Source organism: Gasterosteus aculeatus, chromosome 12 (assembly GCF_964276395.1).
Source record: "Gasterosteus aculeatus chromosome 12, fGasAcu3.hap1.1, whole genome shotgun sequence".
NCBI classification, from domain to species: domain Eukaryota; kingdom Metazoa; phylum Chordata; class Actinopteri; order Perciformes; family Gasterosteidae; genus Gasterosteus; species Gasterosteus aculeatus.
Window position 1 is genome coordinate 18,202,778 of NC_135700.1, and position 20,058 is coordinate 18,222,835.

Genomic DNA, 20,058 nt, shown 5'->3' on the forward strand with positions numbered 1-20,058 from the left:
CACAAGAGTGGCGTGTGAAGTAAGGGACAGCTATGTTTGGAAATTGTGCACAGCAGATAGATGGAGAGGGCATAGAGGAAGTTCTGTTGAAATTGTAGCCCCAACAATCTTTTGTGCGCTCTCTGAATGGCAGTGTTGATTCAGCACCACGGACAGCGACAAAAGGCAGCTGCGAATCCTGAGGGCTGAGCGGACATAATTTCAAACCACCTTTTACCCCTTTCTCTACTTATTTGTCTCTGTTTAAAATCTCCTCTTGAAGTGTAGCCAGATCAGCCAAAGTTAAATGATGCTTCACTCAAAAGACGGCCGCATGTTGCATTACCATCATGCTGCGATCTTTTTAATTATTCACCTGAATAGGCCTTTGATCCCAAAACCTGACCAAGCTTCAAATTTATTTCCAAATCATCATTTTAAATTAAATAACCCGGGGGTTGAAAAAAAAACAAATACATGTATGCTCTGAAAAGTAACATTGAACAAACTTCCCACTGATACGTTGAAGAAAAAAACATCAAAGAAATGTATATACTGTATACATATACACACAGAAAAGAAGATGGTTCTTAAATGGTTCTTTAGAAGGCAGTGTTGTTCTACAAAGAACCATCACCTTCTTAACAACACTTTAACCTATTAGATGGTTCCATGTGTTTTTCATATGGTTCTTTGCGATATTAAAGGGTTCAAAATTAATGGTTGAGTTGTTGAATAGTGGGGGATGGGAAAAAACACCTCCGTGCGGTGATCTGTTAGCTAGTTAACTGCCAGTTGATACATACATACATACATACACACACACACACACACACACACACACACACACACACACACACACACACACACACACACACACACACACACACACACACACACACACATCCACACACACATACATACATACATACATACATACATACATACATACATACATACATACATACATACATACATACATACATACATACAGTGGGAAAGGGGAAAGTCATGAATGACAACATAAACCACCACGCACGACCAAAATATAACTGTCCGCCCGTCTACTTCCATGACACACTCGTCCATCTCGACTGACCGACGTGTTTTCAAACCAGTAACCCCCGCTAACAGCAGTCTGTTTAAGGTAAGTGTTTTCACATTTCACAATATCGATTACTCAAATAACCACGAAGAACCTTTTTGAAAAAGGTTATTTAAAGGAACTTTTCTTCTTCAGGTTCTTCAAAGAACCAGAAATAGTACTTCAGAGAACCATTATTCAAAGGTTCTTGGAGGTACCTTTGTTCTTTGGCTTCTTTAAAGAACCGTGGTCTGAAAGGTTCTTTGTAGAACCAAAAATGGGTCCCGTATGGCATCACCTCGAAGAAACTATTTTTGGTTCCAGTTAGCGCCTTTTTTTCCCTGTGAGAATAGTCCTTCTCACCACGAAGCCCTAAACTTCTGTTTTTACTTTGTGAAGGGACAGTATGGCAGATGATTGTCCAGCAGCACTAGAAGTGTTCTGACGGCAAGACAATATAAATCCCCAGAAATAAGTGATACTTCCTTTAGGTGCACAGTTTAAAATTCACATTGTTATTCGCCACTCGAGAATCACATGGGCTGCAATTACAAAGGCACCATTCCCAGAAAAAAAGAAACCACGTTTTGCCTGCTTGCTAAAACAAAACTAATTGACCTGCTTAAGCAGAACATAAAACATAGCGAAAAAACTGCCTTTACCTTGTTTATATGCCCTAAGCTTTTCCCTCTAAATAAATGTTTGCTTATTCCACCCGGTGGGACCTCGCTCATCCTTCTCTGTCATTGGTCCGGGCCGCTCTCGTTATGCAAATTGGACCGTGGGCGTGGTCGTTTGATGAGAAGGAGTTTAAGTTTAGGGAAGACGGCTGGACGAGAGGGGGGTATGAAAACACAAAAAGCATAAGAAAATATAAATATGATTGATTCCAAAGAAGGAGGGCGGAAAGAGAAGTAGAGTGAGTAGGGAGGGGGAAAACGGAGGAGTTGGGCCGATATAACAGGGGCAGCGGGGGTGAGGGAGGGAGGGGGGGACTATGTGCAGTTGTCTAGAGAGAGAGAGTGAGAGTGAGAGAGGAGAGTGAAAGAGGGAAGCGAGAGAGCGTGTGTGCGTGTGATAGAGAGAGCGAGAGAGAGAGAGCGCAGCTCGCCGGCCCATTGAGGAAAGATGGCTACAGTCACTGCAAACGGAGTGCAGCAGGAGAATGGATTCAGCACCACGAACAGCGCCGGCAGGATGAACGGGCTCACCATCGGCCAGAACACCATTCCGATGAAGGACCACGACGCCATCAAGCTTTTCATCGGGCAGATTCCTAGGAACCTGGAGGAAAAAGACCTGAAACCCCTGTTTGAGGAATTCGGAAAGATATACGAACTCACTGTACTGAAAGACAGATTTACGGGAATGCATAAAGGTTGGTTGTTTTTCTTCAGTAAATGTACTTTTTGTTCCTTGAAAAAGGAGAGAGAATGAGAGAGAGGGAGAGAGAGGAGGAAGCGGGGGTGGGGGTGGGGGGGGGACAAATAAAAAGAGCGTCCCAATTCAGTTGTGCATGGAAAGTGTGTTAATTTGCAGATGTGCGTGACAGAGGGGGGGGGCACCGGTAGAACCTTCACAAAAAACACATTCACCCGCAAAACACACCCGCACCCATGCACGTGTACTGTACAGCGCGATACGTAGAAGTTCAGGGGCTCCGAAGTGGAGAGTTGATTGTTCCAGCGTGCAGCCAATCCACGTGAATCCTGCAGCCGAAAACGCCTTTGTGTGTTTACATCGACTCTCGTGGCGCCGAGCATCCCGGTATGAGGGGGCGGGACGGGGGGGGGGCGCGCGCGCGCCCGGTGCCGTGTTATTGCAGAAAGATCTCCACAACTAAAGAAGATAAAGAAGAAAAAGAAGAAGAGAGAATTGGTCTGTTCCTCGTCACAGATCGATGTGCAGCATATTTGGCGGAGATAAATGAATGCTTTCAGGGGAGCGGAAAGTGCAAACCATTATCAGGCAATCGGCATCCGTGATTAACGTTGGTGCCGGCACGCTGCTTTGACCTTTCAGCCGGATAATCTGCAGCCTAGTTTTCGGACATTATTATCTGTGGGGAAAGAAAAAAAAAACCCTATTTACACGGCAGCTGTATCGTGATACTGCTCCGTGGGCGGGTGGCAGTCGGGAAGTACAAAGCCGGGTAATAGTAGAGGCTGAGATCCAGCATGCATCGTCTTCTCGCTTGTTCTCTTCTCACCCTCATTGTCCGAAAGGAGCGGGATCTGTCCTCACTTGGTAATTAGTCATAGATCGGCAAGTTGTAATGATAGTGATGATGGTGGAAGCCGCGGAGCCGTTTGCGAGGAGGGTGTTTTAGTCACAAATAAAAAGTCAGAGTCCGGTTTAAACACAACGTTCATGATCTCTTTTTTAATTTTTTTTAATTTTTTATTATTTGTAGATTTGATGTAGAAGCAAATACTATGAAACAAACCAAATTTTGAAACGGTTAATTCCGTTTTGCATTTGATTTTCATCTTGTTTAATTTTTGTAATACTAACCATGAATTTCAACAGCCTTTTAAATAATACACGTTATTATTATAACCACTATTGTTTTCATTTCATGGTTTGTTGAGTTTGGCAATGTTTTAAGTATTCATTTTATTTAAAATGATCATTATTTTATGGTAATGAAAAACAAACACACTTCCAGCACCATCATTGTCAACCGAGAAGACTGTATGACAGTTTATTATTAACTAAAGTAGAGTATTATTATGTCCGTGCTACTGCTTTCTAATCTATATTATTGCATAGTTGATCGTTTTGTTTTAGTTTATATATATTATATAGATATATAAATCATTTTAATTTACACACACACACACGCATACACATACATGCATCAGTCATCAGTTCACTCTCTAAAAATAATCTATTCACAAGGCGGGTACATTATGTGCAATATGTTACTCCGTGGCTACAGTTCATGATCTTATTGATCACCGCAAGTCAAGCTCGGGAGAAATGAGCGTGGGCTCAGCACTGCTTTCCTCTGTGCGCAGCCCTGAAGGTCTCCATGCACCACCTGTTCCCCCGTCCACCAGTCGCCGGTGCTCAACCTGCTCCTTCGCTGCGCGTTGTCTCTCTTTGGAGCCCAGTGATCGATTAAAACAATATTTCTGATGTTCGTGTTGTTTACGCCTGTCCTCGACCATCCCTGAATGTCAACACTCCAGAGGATGGTCGCCCCCGGACGGATAATCCTGTTCCAAAGGCAGACCGTATTCCCGTTCAAATCATCCCCAAGGCCACTCTGATGTATGCATTATGCCCACTTCATCCTGCATGACATTCAAAGTCACTTTGAGAGCACAAGCGTGCACTTTTAATAAGATTCCACCAATGCATTATATGGATGAGTTTTTCTCATTGGCCACTTACCGAAAGCATGTTCATGCCTGGTGCTGCGTCGATGTGCGATACCTCTAGAACGAAGCAAGGGAGAATCAGAGTAGGAAAATGGGATTAGTATTGTGAACAAAACAAAAGTATGTTGTGTATCATGGGCTGTGTCACTCAAGGAGAGCGGTCCGTAGCACTGAATGACTGCCCACTCTGAAAACAGGAAAAGCTTTTGCAGGGTAATTAAAGGTAAATGTATTACTTGACGGTATAAGTCCTTGGGATTCTCCAAACTGACTTTGGTTTGTAAACAACACACCAAAGTCGGCACAGCAGTCTTCTATATCAGTATACTTAATACGAATCATTGTGTTGTCGTTACCTTAGAATGAGTCGTTCATATCTAGCAGGTATTCACACAGGTACAAAATGTCAACTTTAGAGAAATCAAGTGACCAAACGGAAACATTGAGTTCTTGAAAGTGAAGCTGATACAGAACTTCCTTAGACGCCTTCAAACGGCCAGCAGGGGGCGCTCCTCCGGCTGCAAAAATAAATCAGATTGTTTATAAATTGACAAAAAAATGATCCTTATTCTCTCTTAACGAATTACTGAAGTGAACTTTGTAAACAGAACTTCTTATTCTGAGTTGACAGTTTTGAGATTTCATCAATACAGCATGTTTACCTTTTCAGTCCACGAGTTAAATGTGACATTTTAATGCTCAATGTCAGCTAGATTTGTGAATAAACAACTGTTTGCCAGAACATTTCTGAAATCAACTTAATGGGCGACAGTATGGTGTGTTCAGCTTGTTTTTGGAGGTTCAAAAAAGTTCTCTAAAGAGGGAAATTATTCTAGTTTTCTGCTCCTTTAGTCCACATTCAGTTTGTCAAAAATACCAATTGGACAAAAAAAATGCAGATTAAGCTGAAATTGAATTACTGTATCCTTTGAACTGTAGTTAAAAAAAAAACTATTTTCATTATTTTAAGGTGAGGCCTCGACCTTTGAACTTTGAAACCTTTGAAATCTCACTGTCTGGCACCTTGCAGAAATCCCTCAACTTCACACATTATACAACGGAAACTCCACTGGATGCTTTCATTTGAGCCTGAGGACGTATTGCCTGGATGAATACTTATGCAATAAAAGGTCTTGAAAAGACTGTTGTTAAAGTAAATGTATTCCACAGCAGTTTCAAAAGTGGTTTGTGTTGTGTTTGTTTCTCAAAAATGCATTATATACCAATAAATAGAGGCCCTAAAGGGCTGTAAAACTTGTAACATCAATCCACATTTTTATCATAAACAATAAATCAAATTATTTTAAAGAAGACTTAAGAGGATTTATTCAGCTTGGCTAAAAACATAAAGTTCATAAATATTTAGTGCAGTGCCATGTATTTAGTTTCTGCTGCTTTGAAATCCCTCTTTGAGCTTAGTTTGTGGTTGAGAGAGATCTGATTTGTTTCGGATAGAGGATGTATATGGCTCTTGGCATCAGCTAGTAAACCGTACCTAATGGAGGATTTGCAGCACTACATTTTTTTCACAGCCAAAGTCCTGTGACAAAGAAGTGCACAATAATTATGGATTTAAGGACAGATCAAAATATGTCATGTTTGCTCATGATTAATTCATGCGGAATGCACTGCACCGCTTTGAACAGATGTTTTGGGCTTTTTGAATTCTGACATTGGGCATGGGGGAGTTCTCCGGGGACTCCGAATATCTGGGGAATTTTGTAATTCATATCTACCTATACGCTTTCCTCACAGGATTACAGTTTTTGCATGCAGATGTCCACTCAGGTGATACCGGATGATTATGTCCTTTCCGTAGTTGTTAAACACACTTGCCATTGATGTCGATGTGGTAGTTTTTTGTGTCGTCGGGGAGCCTTGTGCAGCATGTGGGATGACTTGACACTATTGCCGTGCGTGGCGCCTGTCGTGTGTCGTGCAGCCAGGTCGTGCTGTTTAACATCCATCATTTCGCTGAGGACTGCATTATCATGATACTTAGTGTCAGTGCCAGAACGCATGCATTGTTCAGACATGCTGAATGTCGGTGGGGGGCAAATCTTTTGCTTGAGTAGCGTTATCCATCAATCCGTCTGTGATGCTGAGAGCAGGGACTCTGAGTTGCACCACACAGCCAGGAGGAAGAGATACAAAGAGATGTTAAATATCCTCATCTATTCTCCTCTCTGTAGGTCCATGCAGTGTAATTGACTAAAAATAGCCTGCAAAATTGACACTAACCTCAGTACGGCACTAATATCTAATTGCAATTTTTTTTTGACTGTCCGTGAAGTTCAATTCTGTTGCTTTAAAAGTAAAGGTTTTGAGACTTTTAGTAACAGCCACAAGGTGTTACAGCTCCTGGGTTCTATCTCCAGTATGAGCGTGGTAGGGGAGGGGTTGGACAGTGATTGACAGTTTGTGTGAGTTGAGTGGCAGGTGCGGCGTAAGTCTACAGATGACCTCTTTGATCATTAGAATGGGGGCTACGTGTGAAGCAGACAGCTAACCAGTCGGAACAACCCGCTCGGAATGTAGATCGGCCGAAAGATGGAGAGACTCTCGGGCAGGTAATAGCGTGGTTAACGCAGAAACATGAAGCGCTTGATGAATCCTCACATCGTATTTGTCTCAGTGCCCATGAGAGGGTCAGGCTGTCACATTCAACAGCATCCAGTTGTTTTACATAATTTCTTTTTGCGCCTGTATGTTCTTTGGAAAAGGAATTTGCATTATTTTCCCACTTTAATGAACATTCTTGGATCAGACAGATTTGAGGGGACTGGAGGAGAGCAAATTGCCCATGATTCATGAATTCTCTAATTCGCTAATGAATTGAAATTTTATACAAATTTGTTTGGGAGTTGTTTCAATTACAGATACCTGATGCCTTAAAAAAGCACAATTTACCCTTAATGCCTGGATGCATGCAATTGGAAGTGCACGCTAATTTCCATTTTCAAACAAACTTTCAGAAGCATGGGGGGGGGGGGGGGGGGGGCTTTCTTTAAGTAATTACTTCAAACGTGTCTTGCAATCGCAAAAACCCATTTTATGGTTTTCCTTTGAACTGGTTTACAGGGTTTAGTTTTTCCTTTGCCTTCAATATAATTTGTTGAACTTTTGCCCCTCACTGAAATTATAGTGTGGTAAATTGTATTTGATTACCAAAGTATTATTTTCACCCCACTTAACCTGCTCATCACAGGAAGCCACCAGTCCTTCGGTTGCCACCATCGGGGCCACGTTCTCCGACTCTCGTTCTTCCCATTTAATGCTTACACCCCCCCCCCCCCCCCCCCAGTCTTAAGTTAAAGATTGAGTCAATTCAAACTTTAATTCACAAGGTTTTGAATGTCATACAAGTTGGTGCTGAAAATGAATACCACATCTAAAGTACCAGGACGGCGTGATAAGCACTGAAGTAACAAACCAGTATTTATTTGATATTTGATCCTAAATTGACATTACTGGTAAATACTTACAAAGGCTCAAGACTCAAGTTTCTTGGGTAATACATCACAGTGAACACAGTGTCTGCAGTTAATGTCCATGTTTGATTTTTTTTTGTGGAAATATTGTGTAGACAGTTTAAATAAATATGTACGTTCTGCTGCATTACCACCGAACAATGACATTTGTATGTTTTTAAAGCTCCATTTCATGCCACATACTACCAGGACGTTAACAACGGGGGAATGTATGTATGTCATCCTACGCCTATTAGTCAACTTAAAATGTTAAACTGGCAGCCCTAACCTGCTACCATCTGCTAGATCCTTGTTACCTCCCCTCAAAAGGTATCATTGTGTCCCTCCTCACGCTCTCCAAGCTCAATGCTCATCTGCTCCACAACTGGCCTTCTTAGTCACACTCCTTTGGGCTTAAGATGTCCCCTGAGCCAGCACTGTTGGATATGAAGCTTTTCCTAAAGCCACCCGGCGGTTCTCCACCACCACGAGGAAGCCGGAGCAGCCACGCAGCTGGCCTGGATATTAAAGGCTACACTGTACAAAAAGTCCAGTCCAACTAATAGTATCACAAGCTACTTTCTTTAAGTATCTAGAAAAATAAAGGAGTAAGGAGAGATGGCTTCACTTGTTTCTGATGCAGTTTTACTTGCTATAAGCATGTTTCTGAAAACAACTCAACAAAGGTCTGTAGATCTCAGGTTTACATCATTTGATCATGCAACGCACAATAAAAGCGTCCCATTACTATGCAGTATGGTGCACACGTTTTGCTTTCTAGTAGTTAAGTCCATGTTACAATGTTTTGTAGTAGTAGTATATAACTGTATTATTGATTACCTTTTACACGTTGTACAACAAGTAAACTACAGCTGCGTCAGAATTGTACTTATATCACTGAACTATTTTGAAGTAATGACACAAAGTAAAAACAGTTTAGACAAATAATATACATTTTTATTGGTGAATTAAGGAGTTTCTTTAAGTTTAAGTTCATGGCTCAGTGGTTAAAACATATTTTCCTGAGAAGAAAATGAAACAATACAAATTTAATGCTAAACTGCAAAATATAGCAAAGTGACACGGTGAAAAATACCAAAACGGTCGAGGCACTGGAAGTGGAGTCAGCAACAACCTGCAATTCCCTACAATTCCCATAAACCCTTACTGGGACTGGCTCCCGAGGGAGGCCCCCGGCCCATGTCCCACAGTTTTGTATTGTCACAAAGGATGAAGAGTGTTTCCCCAGGCTCGAAAACTTTTCTGCTCTGCTGTATGGCATGCTGTTTCATCAGCGTCGTTTAGGTGATTTTTCCTCTTGAGTAACTGCCTTAGTTGTGGAGGTGGGTGAAGGTTGTTGTGAAAGGGAGCTCTCTTGGCCGGGAGCCAGAGTGTGTTGCCGGGTTTTGGTGTTATGTGCTGCATGCGGGCTATAATCTGTATGTGTGTGTGTGTGTGTGTGTGTGTGTGTGTGTGTGTGTGTGTGTGTGTGTGTGTGTGTGTGCGTGTGTCTCGTTTCTCCCATGAGAATCCTTGGCAGCAGGTGTGACAAGCAGTAATGGGAAATTATGCTGCACAGTGCAAAACCTCTTTTGAACGGGGTCACCCACTGTCAGTTCTGCCAAGCGCATAACAGAGCAACCACTCACCCTTTAATGAAAGCTGTCACATTTTTGCAAAGGAATTATTTATTGATGCATATTCATTCTGTTTTCTTGAATTTTCAAACTTGAAAGGCACATTTCCAGCTCATCACCAGAGGATTTCAATGATTTAGCAGCTAAAAAAAAATACCGTTTTACCTTTTTCCTCGAACTAGGAAACCATTCCTTGGACAGTATGGATATTATTTTAGAAATTAAATAAAAAAACAACAATGCCTGGGGGACTTTCCGATATCCACCGAATGGAACACATTGGTTTTTCAACGTGTATGTTGAACGGAAAGTAGATCATGAATTCCATTCGAGTTGAATGCATGTTTTTGGGAATAGCTTGTACGGTCTTAGAGTATGGCTTGCGTAGATTGTAACTACTTCTCAAGTCATAAATCTCTGGGTCCATTTGGAAAGGTGCTGCGTGGTTTTTGGAAGTCGACTATAATGATGCCTATAATCTATGAACAAACATCAATGGAAAAGTGTTACACATGATCCGTTTGAAAATACACTTTGTGTAGTTTACATAAAGTTTAGGGAGAAAACCAAAGTGTATGTGTTTTTTTTCTCTTCATGATTGGTATTTTACAGGTTGTACATATTTTACAGGTGCAAAAGGCTGAAGTCCCGAGATGATTAAAATCACTACATGTTTTGAGTGTCATGTTTTGTCGTCTACTATAAAGTCCTTACCGAGCATCCAACCAACACAGCACGGCGTGTGCTCTTCCTTTCAACAACGCAATACGGCCTCTGTCCCTTTAACAGTTTCACTTCTTTTTTGGTCGTAAATGGTGGCTCATTGTGGATTAAACCCGTCTCTCTCCTGTCTCCCCGATAATGCAGGATGTGCCTTTCTAACATACTGTGCCAGAGAGTCAGCACTGAAGGCCCAGAGCGCCCTCCATGAACAGAAGACTCTGCCAGGGGTAAGTGCCCCCGATCTGCCCTCTGTCATAGGCTAAAGCCCCCCGGGGGCATCCAGCCTGGCATGGGATCCTACATTAACATAGGGATTATATCACACTTGAATACACCCACACACACGCGCACAGGCAGAGTCACATGGGGACACAGTATACATTAACACACTTATTCAGGCACACGCGTGGATCTGGAAAACAGCTTGAAAGAGTCGCTAGTACTTTCCCAGCCTCTTTTTCCTGCTCGCTATCTGGCACATTCTTTCTTGCTCACTTACCTACACACACCTGCACACACACACACACACACACACACACACACACACACACACACACACACACACACACACACTAAAAGAGTGTGAGTGGCCTATCTCACCTTGCAGTGTCTTATTACACTAATCACCCCGGCGGAGATATTTGATAAGCGCTCCTTCTAACAGCCTGTGCCGTCCTTCCCCTGTCCTCTCACAATATGGCTGCCGCAGACACTAATTGCCTCGAGGAATCCCACTCTCATTATCACATATAATCAAACAGTAAGTATAAACAATCATTTTTACCATGTATATCACCATCTGGTGTTTTTGGTTTTTAATTTTCTCCAATTTAATTTTTTTTCGTTCGCCTTTTGCGAGCCGGTAACTTTTTCAATTAAAATAATGGCCTCTTCAAACAACACAGGTAAAGCCTACCCAGGAGTGGGCTCTTAAGCCCACCCAGGGGGAGACCCTCAATCTGGGCTCAGCATGAGCTAGTAGTGTGTACCCGCACTTGACGTGCGTGAGGGGGGATTTGACTCTCACATTACCAACGTGAAACTGCTCTGGTGCCCAGCACCCCCCACGGCAGCCCCCCAGTTCCTTTCACCATGAACCAAGACACCCTCCTAGGGTGAGGCTTTAATCAGAGCCTCTGGATTTTCATCCAAATCTCTTGGGAGGGAGGAAGGTACAGAGGAACAAAATGAGATCGGAGGGGAAGTATGGAAAAAAGAGAGGAAGGAAGTAGGGAAAGGGATTGGTTCCAGGTTGAAGGTGGTGGTGGAGGGGGGGGGGGGGGGGGGCTTTATACTATTTCCCATTATTGAGATAATCAGTTGTTTTCACTGAACGTTATGCACACAGGTACACTGCGGAGAGTGAGCCCCTGGGTGAGCGGGATCCCTGGCTTGTTACGGCCTCCCGCAGCTTCATAATGAGATGGTTGTCATCATGGTCCCGGATAGGTGCTCCCGTCTTTATTGCCCCCATGGAGGGAGGTTTTTGTTTGTATTCTATCTAGAAAGAGGTTAATGGCATATTCTGTGGGGTTTGGGCAAACATTTCCACAGTACATCCCACAGCAAGGGGTCAGTCCTGCAATCTCTGGCTGAGCTGCGCCTGCATACAGGGGGCTAATGAAGATGTGCTTTCTCTTCTGTGTGTGTGTGTGTGGCCGTCGATGCGTGTGTGAGACATGCACACATGTATGTACAGAGAGACAGAGAGGAGGATAGAGAGGCAAAAAGGGTATATGTATATATGTTTCAAGTCTATCTCTCAAATGATGATACCTGAAACAAAATCAAGTCAACAATAAAGTGCTGGACGAAATGAAGGATTTGACACTAGAATTACATTTTTAATAGCAGTAGGTTGAACAGTCCTCGGGCAGTTTCATCATGTTTATCCAGCACGAAGTTCTTGGCTTCCTCACTTTGGCATATGCCAATGCATCGTTTTAGAAAGCTGCACAGAGAAGGCTGGATTTTACTGATTCATAACATTTTTGGAAAGATTTCTTCAAGAAGAGCGTACAGATGCGGCTGGTACATAAACAACAGAATAATCAAAGGGATGGAAGAAGGAGATGTGTGCATGAGAATTGGATGAACCGTTGTCTCGGTCACCATTTAGTCTGTGACAGACAAAGCTGAAGCTTAGTTAGCTGAAACAAGGAGACAGGTTAGAGTACTGTGCCTTAGTTATCAGACATATGGGAGAAATATAGGCGGAATATAATAAAGGCCTGGCCTCGAGGCTTAATATGTTTGAGTGTGCAGACAGCTGAAGCGGGGAATGTGAACTCCCAATGTCTTTTGATAAAACATGATATGTGACTGGTGTGGTATGAAAACTGCTGTGAATCACCAATTGCCTTCTCTTCTAGTGTTTGTACCTGCATGAAGGTATTATTTACAAATCCGCTAACAGTTGATACCTTCAGAATTTATACTGTAAAACATTTGGGGCCAAATTGTGAAGTAAAAAATTCAGATTTAGGTTCAGATTGTCTCTCACTGAGCCCTGATCATCACAGCTTCATCAGTGTCTCAGTCCGTGCCGTCTTTCTACTCCTTCCTTCATGTAGTACTTTAATTGTTACAAAGTGTCACTTTTTGTGCACAGTGATCATGTCATACAACGCTGTGTGCATTTGACCAAAGGAAGAGAGCAAAGGCTTAACCGTGTGGCAGAAAGGAGGTGGATATATCTGCGCGTGTAGTCTCAGCAGGAAGCCACCACTCTTACATCATCTCCAGATCGGCTGTGAATCTTGCATTTTTCCAGAAGTCTTGTACTGACTGCATCTACGGCATTCAACTTTCCACCGGAGAATTTGGCTTTGTGTGCCGTGGCTATGGCGAGCAGTGTTTACATTGTTTCATTAATTGCATGTATAATGAGCTTGTGATGTCTCATACACCCGAGCCTACTGCCACAAGTTTGTGCAGTAAATGTAATCAGAGATTCAGCCTCTTGCCCTTGGTGAGCCAGGGCTGTTGTGTTTACGTGCACATGCAGCATATCCCCCGATGTAGGGCAGCGCGGCGCCGCGCGGGGACTGGTTAGGTCATGCATGTGAATGATTTCTCCGTGATATGATTAATTCCTAGGGCGCTCACACACCGACTTGAGCTTGAGAATTGTCTGTGCATAATGATCTGACATTTCCTTTCTACATCAATTTGAGTTGATCCAGGTAAGTTGTTGATCTCTATGGACATCTGTCTTTTTCTCAACATCATCTGGCAATAAAAAAAATCTGAGAAACAAATGAATGAATTATAGTTTCTGTTGATGCATCAAAATATTTTTTTATTTAAATTTTTATTTTTTACAACTCTGCGCCAAGACGCCTCCCAATATACTTCCATTGGAGCCGGGAACCTTCAAATGAATCCTGGTTTTTCTTTCCAGGGCCACACCACTTTATCCTCGCAGGCCAATTAGCTCCTGGTGTTCACATGTAACAGGCATGCTAATTGGGTGCTACTGAAGCCCCAAAAGCCAATTAAAATCATCTTGGAAAAAATATCCAGTTTCTCTTTGTCTCTCATTTACTGGTGCTCTCTTCCTACCCTCCCCCAATGCCTTCTCCTGCCTAATCATCTTCCCGCAACTTGTATTGTCCCATGCTCTTTTTTTGACACTTTCTCAATGGAAGTGTTGAATTTCAATTGGCACCCCAACCTTACAACCTCACATTTTGGGGTTTTGGGAGTATGAGCGGCATCTGGCCCGTGAATTGATGACGAAGCAGCCAAGCATAACAGATAAGAGAGGGGAAAAAAAGTTACAAACTCCTACTTTCTGAAGTGTTTTTCTTCATATTTGACAGTGTGAGCTTGAAGATATCAGCTTCCCCCAAATTGAGTAGCAAAAGCTTTGGGCTTCTCTCATTCTTTTCTTTTTCTTCAGTGCGTGAAAAGTGCAGAAAATTGACTTGAATTGACTGAATGGGTCAGGGGAATATTGTGCAATGCCGGTATTATGTCTCAATAAGCACACTGACACGACCCAATGCATCCATGTTCCTGACACTCTTCCTGCATCACACCACACATGGCAGCCGTCAACCTACTATTTTTCTCTTTCTGTGAGTCAGAAATTGCTCAAAATAAGCAACCAGCATTTTTTTACTTTTGGTATTTTCACAGTTTGGCAGTGAGTGTTAACACAAAACAAAGAGTACCTTAAGTACTTGTTCCCCAAGTTTCATTCTAGTCGTTTTTAAAGCATTATTTTGTTCATGGAAAGGTGACTTCTGGGGGATGTATGAGCCGAGCACTAAAGAGACGCAAGCTTATAAACACATAAACACTCGCACTCAAGTGCAACACGCCTAATCCCTCTCCCTTATTACCATGTATTGAACTAAAGAGTAGTAGTAGCAGTATAGACTTTGTGTGGAGCTTTCCAGATGAGAGTTGTGTGTTGCAGTGTCAGGGCGTCATAAAAGGACACGCTGAGCCCCACTCCAGCGGGTCCACTCCCGGACAGACATGCTGCAGTTTAAACTAATTACCCAGGCCACACAGGGCCTTTACCCATTCTTTTAAGGGACAAATTGTGTTCTGTTGCTGATCAATTTGTCCTCAGCGCCAGATTTGTCAGCCTCCAGTGCCCCTGAGCCGTTGCCATTATGAAGCAAAAGAAAAAAGAACAGCCTGGGCACTGGACGTGAGGCCTCTGTTAAAGCTCCCGCTGCTCTCCTCATCATCAATTATGTCTATATCATTTTCTTTCTGCTGCCCGTTTTAGAAAAGAAATTAAAAAGGGCCATTGTTTTTCTAATCCCCTTGGGATGAAAGCATTTACTACGCTGCTGCACCGTGCACGGCCATCCTGCCGATTAGGAAGTGAATGGAACCACAATCGTGGGATGCACTCTGCATTGTCTCCTATTACGCGGTTGGTGCCCCTGAATATTGTGCAAAAATTAATTTTGTTCCATCTGATGGGATTTTCAACCTTGGAAAGTGTGAAATGAACTGAACCGTCAGGATTAACCTGACGGGCAAGCGGATGGACCTGGTGGAACGATGTGGACGGGGCGAAAACACAGATGTTGGTGAGAGAGCCCATAAGCAGCCCATGAGGACGGAAGGCCAGAGGCGCCAGACAAATGAGCAGGAGAGGTGGGGCTCGGGAGTTTGGGTGTTCAGGGGATGACAACCAGGCCCATTTGTCCTCTCGATCTTGAACTTAAACTGCGATATAGTACAGCAACCCTTTGCCCAGGTTACTCAAGTGAGAATCCCAGCAACTCAATTTATTGAAAGATGAATTCATGAACAAAGCTATTTGGAACATTTACTTCAAAATGAGATTCATGGTTTTTAAAAGTGCATTTGACTCGCACAGCGGAAGCAGTGTATCCGTGTGCCGTATCATTCTATATTGATTAAAAGGAGACAATTGAGCTCTTTTTTTTCCCCTAAATAACTTGCGATTATCTCGTCGGACAGAAAAATCGAGAGGCAATGGTTGCCAAAGAAGCTCCAGTAAAAATTAAATACGTACCTAAAAGATAATGACATGATATACTGCTGGATGTTTTACCCAACCGAGACCTCATCTCTCAGTCATTGTATTTTAATTGTGACACACAGATGAACACTCTGAAAAGGGTCATTATGAGAAAGAAGGTTCCTGGCAATGAGTAAATATTGCGAGTTAACAAATACATACTCAAAATGTCGTTACTTTACATCCTCCATAAGTATATCTTACTTATTTATTTTCTGCGCAAAACAAAAACGTCTTAAAGCAGCAAGCTGAATGTTTTAACATGACAAGTACACAAATTAAGAAAATTAATAAATACATTCTTTAACGATTGATATATTAGCATCATCCACGTTGGAAGTATTTTGTTTGAATATGTGTAGAAAGCCCAGTAGTTCCTTCACACATTTCCTCCACGTTGACATTCACTATCTTTCCCTGGCTGACAGGTGGAGTCAGACCCCGCCATGCGTGCTCTCCTGAGCTAATTTATACACTTCTATAGCTGTAATGAGGCAGAACTAGTGAATGTGGGGACACCATTGTTAACATTGCTGCTTGACTGAGGAAGAGGAGAAGACTGAAAAATAGCAAAGAAGGATGGAAATGAGGATCAGGGCGCTGTCATACCTACAAGAATATATACTGTTTTTACTCTAGCTGGGTGGGACCACTGTCTTTTAGTCAGGCTGCACCCTGGAATTTGACATTTTCCAAACCAATTAAAAATCATATTTTACTTTGGATGCAGAGCCGGTTGTCTGGCAATAACAATCGAGCACAAATACGGATAACAAACCAACAAATAGATAAGATATTTTTTTTCCAAATGATCAAAACGTTTTGTGGATTCTGCTAATTAACTTTTCAGAAGAGATCAATTTGAGAAGATCAAGGCTCGAATCTACGTTCAAAGTGTTGTAATATTCAAATGGCGCCTCCGCCTAGTTTACTTCTGATGTCTCAATAGGAACAGGTGTTGGAACCGTACAACAAGTTACTAATAATTATAGGTTGTTATCCTTTACTAAAACAGCTGCATGGGAAACTGAACAATTATTTAAGTTTGTACTTGTTTTCAATGTTCCCCTGCTAGTTTGTACCCTTTTCCTCTTTTTTTCTTCTCTCTCCTCCATGTCAAAGTTAAATAGTAGCCTTTCATTGCCACTCACGGAAGACATCTGGGCAATCTGCGCATATTTGTTTAAAGAAAAAACAACACCATGTTGAGTTCAGCAAATGAGGCGAGAAGCTCCAATAATTAAACACGTTAGTCAAACACGTCGACAAGTGTAAACTTTATTCTCAGTTGAAAATGATCTCCATGCAGACCGACAAATACTCACAGGGAGGTGCTTGCATGCGCCTCTACGGGCTTGTGATGTAAATGGAAATCTAACATATTTGGGAGGGTACAGCAACACTGGGGAAATGGGTGTAAGAAAGACCTGGGGTACAAGGAAGAGAGAGACAAAGAGGAAAAAGATGATGAGTCACCATGAGAGAGAGAGAGAGAGAGAGAGAGGGGAGATGCATCCTTGCATAATTAACACCCGAGCATCACCAGGACAAACTCCTCCATCAGCGTGTCCAAAGGATTAACTACGCCACGCTCCTCTTATCTCCCCCATTTCGTTTAAGAAAGAAAATGACCTTGCGCTTGTTTACATGCTGATTAAAGACAGGGAGGAGGGAAGGAGACATCGAGAAAGTCAAACTGTAATCAGAGGAGTTTGTTAGGTGAAGTATTTTTTGGGGGGGGGTTACTCACAGCAGCCGCACTGTGTCACGGCAGCAGCGCAAAAAAAAGGGAAAAAATACAACCGAGAGAAAAACAGCCGATGTAGCTGCAGCAAACGAGCAACGAGTGGGCCGGGACAAAAAGAGCGCGTGCACGTGCGCGTGTTTATTTGTGAAGGTGGTGTGTGATAAAAAGTACTTGGTGTGTGGGTGGTTCCATTAGTTGGTCTGCCTGTTTTTCGTTGCACTGGGAACAACTGCTGTTTCTAGGTCTCCTATGACTCAGTCAGTCTGTATATTATGAACTACTATCTGTGTGTATTTGTGAAGTGCATCTGAGTGCACTTGTATTTATTTTCTTTGAAGAACCATGTTAGAATTTTTGACTTCTGAAGTAAGGTAATTTGTGTTTGGCTTCATCAAGGCAGCTTGGGGTTCTTTTCTGCTTTGGTTTTAAGACAGCTTTTCTTTTTTTTAGATGTATTCCATCAACAGCTGAGACTGTGATTGAGATTCTCAAGTCTCTTAATCTGGGTTTTGCTATGGCAAGTGTTTCTCAAATTGAAAGCCACATTTCCTGTAACCGCTCCTGTGTTTTATCCTTCCCCTCAAAGGTTTTTTTATTTTGCTTTACAACAGGCTTACTAACAATATATTACAATTTAGTACTGGAACAGTTAACACCCTAAATCTCAGTCAGTGTGAATACAGTACAGACGCACTAGAGGGTATCAGTACTTTTGGCGATGAACTATCACCAGCGACTCAAAGGTGAAGCAAAGATGAGCAGAATCAAAATGTATTTGGTGGGATGATGTTATGGTTAGGACTAGTTTTAGACCTGGTCCTCCCATTTAATCAGTCATTAGAAAGGCTTATGTTCGGTAATCTGTGGCGAATACAACAAACATATTTTTTCATGTGGGTCTTAAAGATATTTTTTCTCTTCTTTCCTTTCCTCTCTCCCTTATTGCCTCGTCCTTTGTCACCCGTCTCCTTTCTTGTGTGTCACTTACATAATGGTCCTTTATTCTCGGCAGACTCTGACTCACCCGGACAGAAAAAGAAAGTTCAGCTGGGTGAGAAGGAAAAAAAAAGAAAACTGTGCATTATGAACATACAGATTATGAATCACAAGGTTTTATCCTTATCTTTCGCACGCTGTTTGTCCTGCATGTCTTAAGTGCTTGTTAAACGTACACTGAGCACAAATTGAATTACAGCAAAAAGAGATGGAACGCTGCTTGACAGGAACAACTAGAACAACATCAACCTTTTACCAACCCGTGCCTTGGTTCCACAAAATCAGATACAAAGATACCTAATGATCCAACTCAAAATGGTAATTTTCTCTTTTATTGTTGTAATAATATGCAATGCCGTACGCAGTTTGTGGGCGTAGTATTTCTCCTTTGGCCATCGAGAGTCAGGATTTTTATTATTCAAGGGAAAATAAATCATCCATATTTACAGGGCTCAATGATTGGGCTTAACAAGATATTAAAATGAAAAAGCACATTATTGTAACTAATAAGTACTCAGTAGCTCCAGTAAATTAATTATATTTTATGATATATCTACTATGCCTTACGTTAACATTACATGAATTCAATACATTTATTCAAAGGTAAAGTTCCCATATTGCAAGTGCATTTGTAAATGTGCGAAAGACAAGGAAAAGACAAGGAAAATGAGATGGCAAGATGGCGAAGCAGAGGAGGGAAAGGGGAAATGGGAGCGCACGGGCCCCCCGCTCATTTCTGTTTAGTCTGAACAGCTACGGCAGAGCAAAGCTCTGACAGTGAGGTGTTGGAAACAGCACCAAGGCTCACACCTCAGCTCTAGCTTATTAATTCGTCGCTCTCATAGACGCCTATCACACACACAAACAAACAATGCACAGCTTAGTCACTTGTACAGGAGGCTGATGAGCACATCTCTCGCCTCAACATATATACACACCTATGCAGGGACACAAGACACACACACACACACACACACACACACATACACCACATTGTCAGATCAATATTGCATTACTGCGGTATGTTCTCCTCTGTGAGGTTACAGTGATAGGTGTGGGGTGTGGGTAAAAAAACAACAAAAGAAAGCCTTCTCTTCTGTCTGTACAGTGGCCAGGCACATAGGGCAGATCTGAGGAGACTTCACATCTCTGACAGCCACTCTCACCTCCTGGCTCTCCTCCACAGCTCTACCTCGGGACTATGATCATCCACACAGCGTGTGTGGAGTGTGCTTCTGTGTTGGAATTTGGGAAATGTCATTTTGGGCTTTTAAATCCATTTCCGTACACGTCCCGTGACAACTACAACTGCATCGTTTCTTTTGAAGGGGCATTAATTTGTTTTAGCACGGCATTAACACAATATATTTACATTATATACAGGTAGATTTGGATTCATGATCTCGCCTATATTCTTTAGTACAAACCAGCAGAGTCCTTGGTGCAGCGTGAAGCTCCAGCTTTTCCATTTAAACTGTATCATTAAAACGGGCAGACAGGCGAGGGAGACGGCCCTTCCAC

The 20,058-nt window shown here is 42.3% G+C and overlaps 1 protein-coding gene across 31 annotated transcripts in view; it reads left to right on the forward strand.

Moving 5' to 3' along the window:
* The first annotated feature begins 2,068 nt into the window (after positions 1 to 2,068).
* The window catches only part of celf6 (CUGBP Elav-like family member 6), a 112,127-nt gene continuing 94,137 nt past the window's right edge, over positions 2,069 to 20,058 (forward strand). For 14 of the 31 annotated variants that reach the window (XR_013451575.1, XR_013451576.1, XM_040201207.2 and 11 more), the window contains exons 1-2: positions 2,081 to 2,441; positions 10,424 to 10,506. Coding sequence is in view for 26 of the 31 variants with exons in the window: in XM_040201207.2 (XP_040057141.1) it covers positions 2,192 to 2,441; positions 10,424 to 10,506 (333 nt within the window). In the remaining 5 variants the exon portion in view is untranslated. Of the gene's footprint in view, positions 2,442 to 10,423; positions 10,507 to 20,058 lie in introns of all 31 variants that reach the window. The other 17 variants (XR_013451577.1, XR_013451578.1, XR_013451580.1 and 14 more) reach the window with 5 other exon arrangements.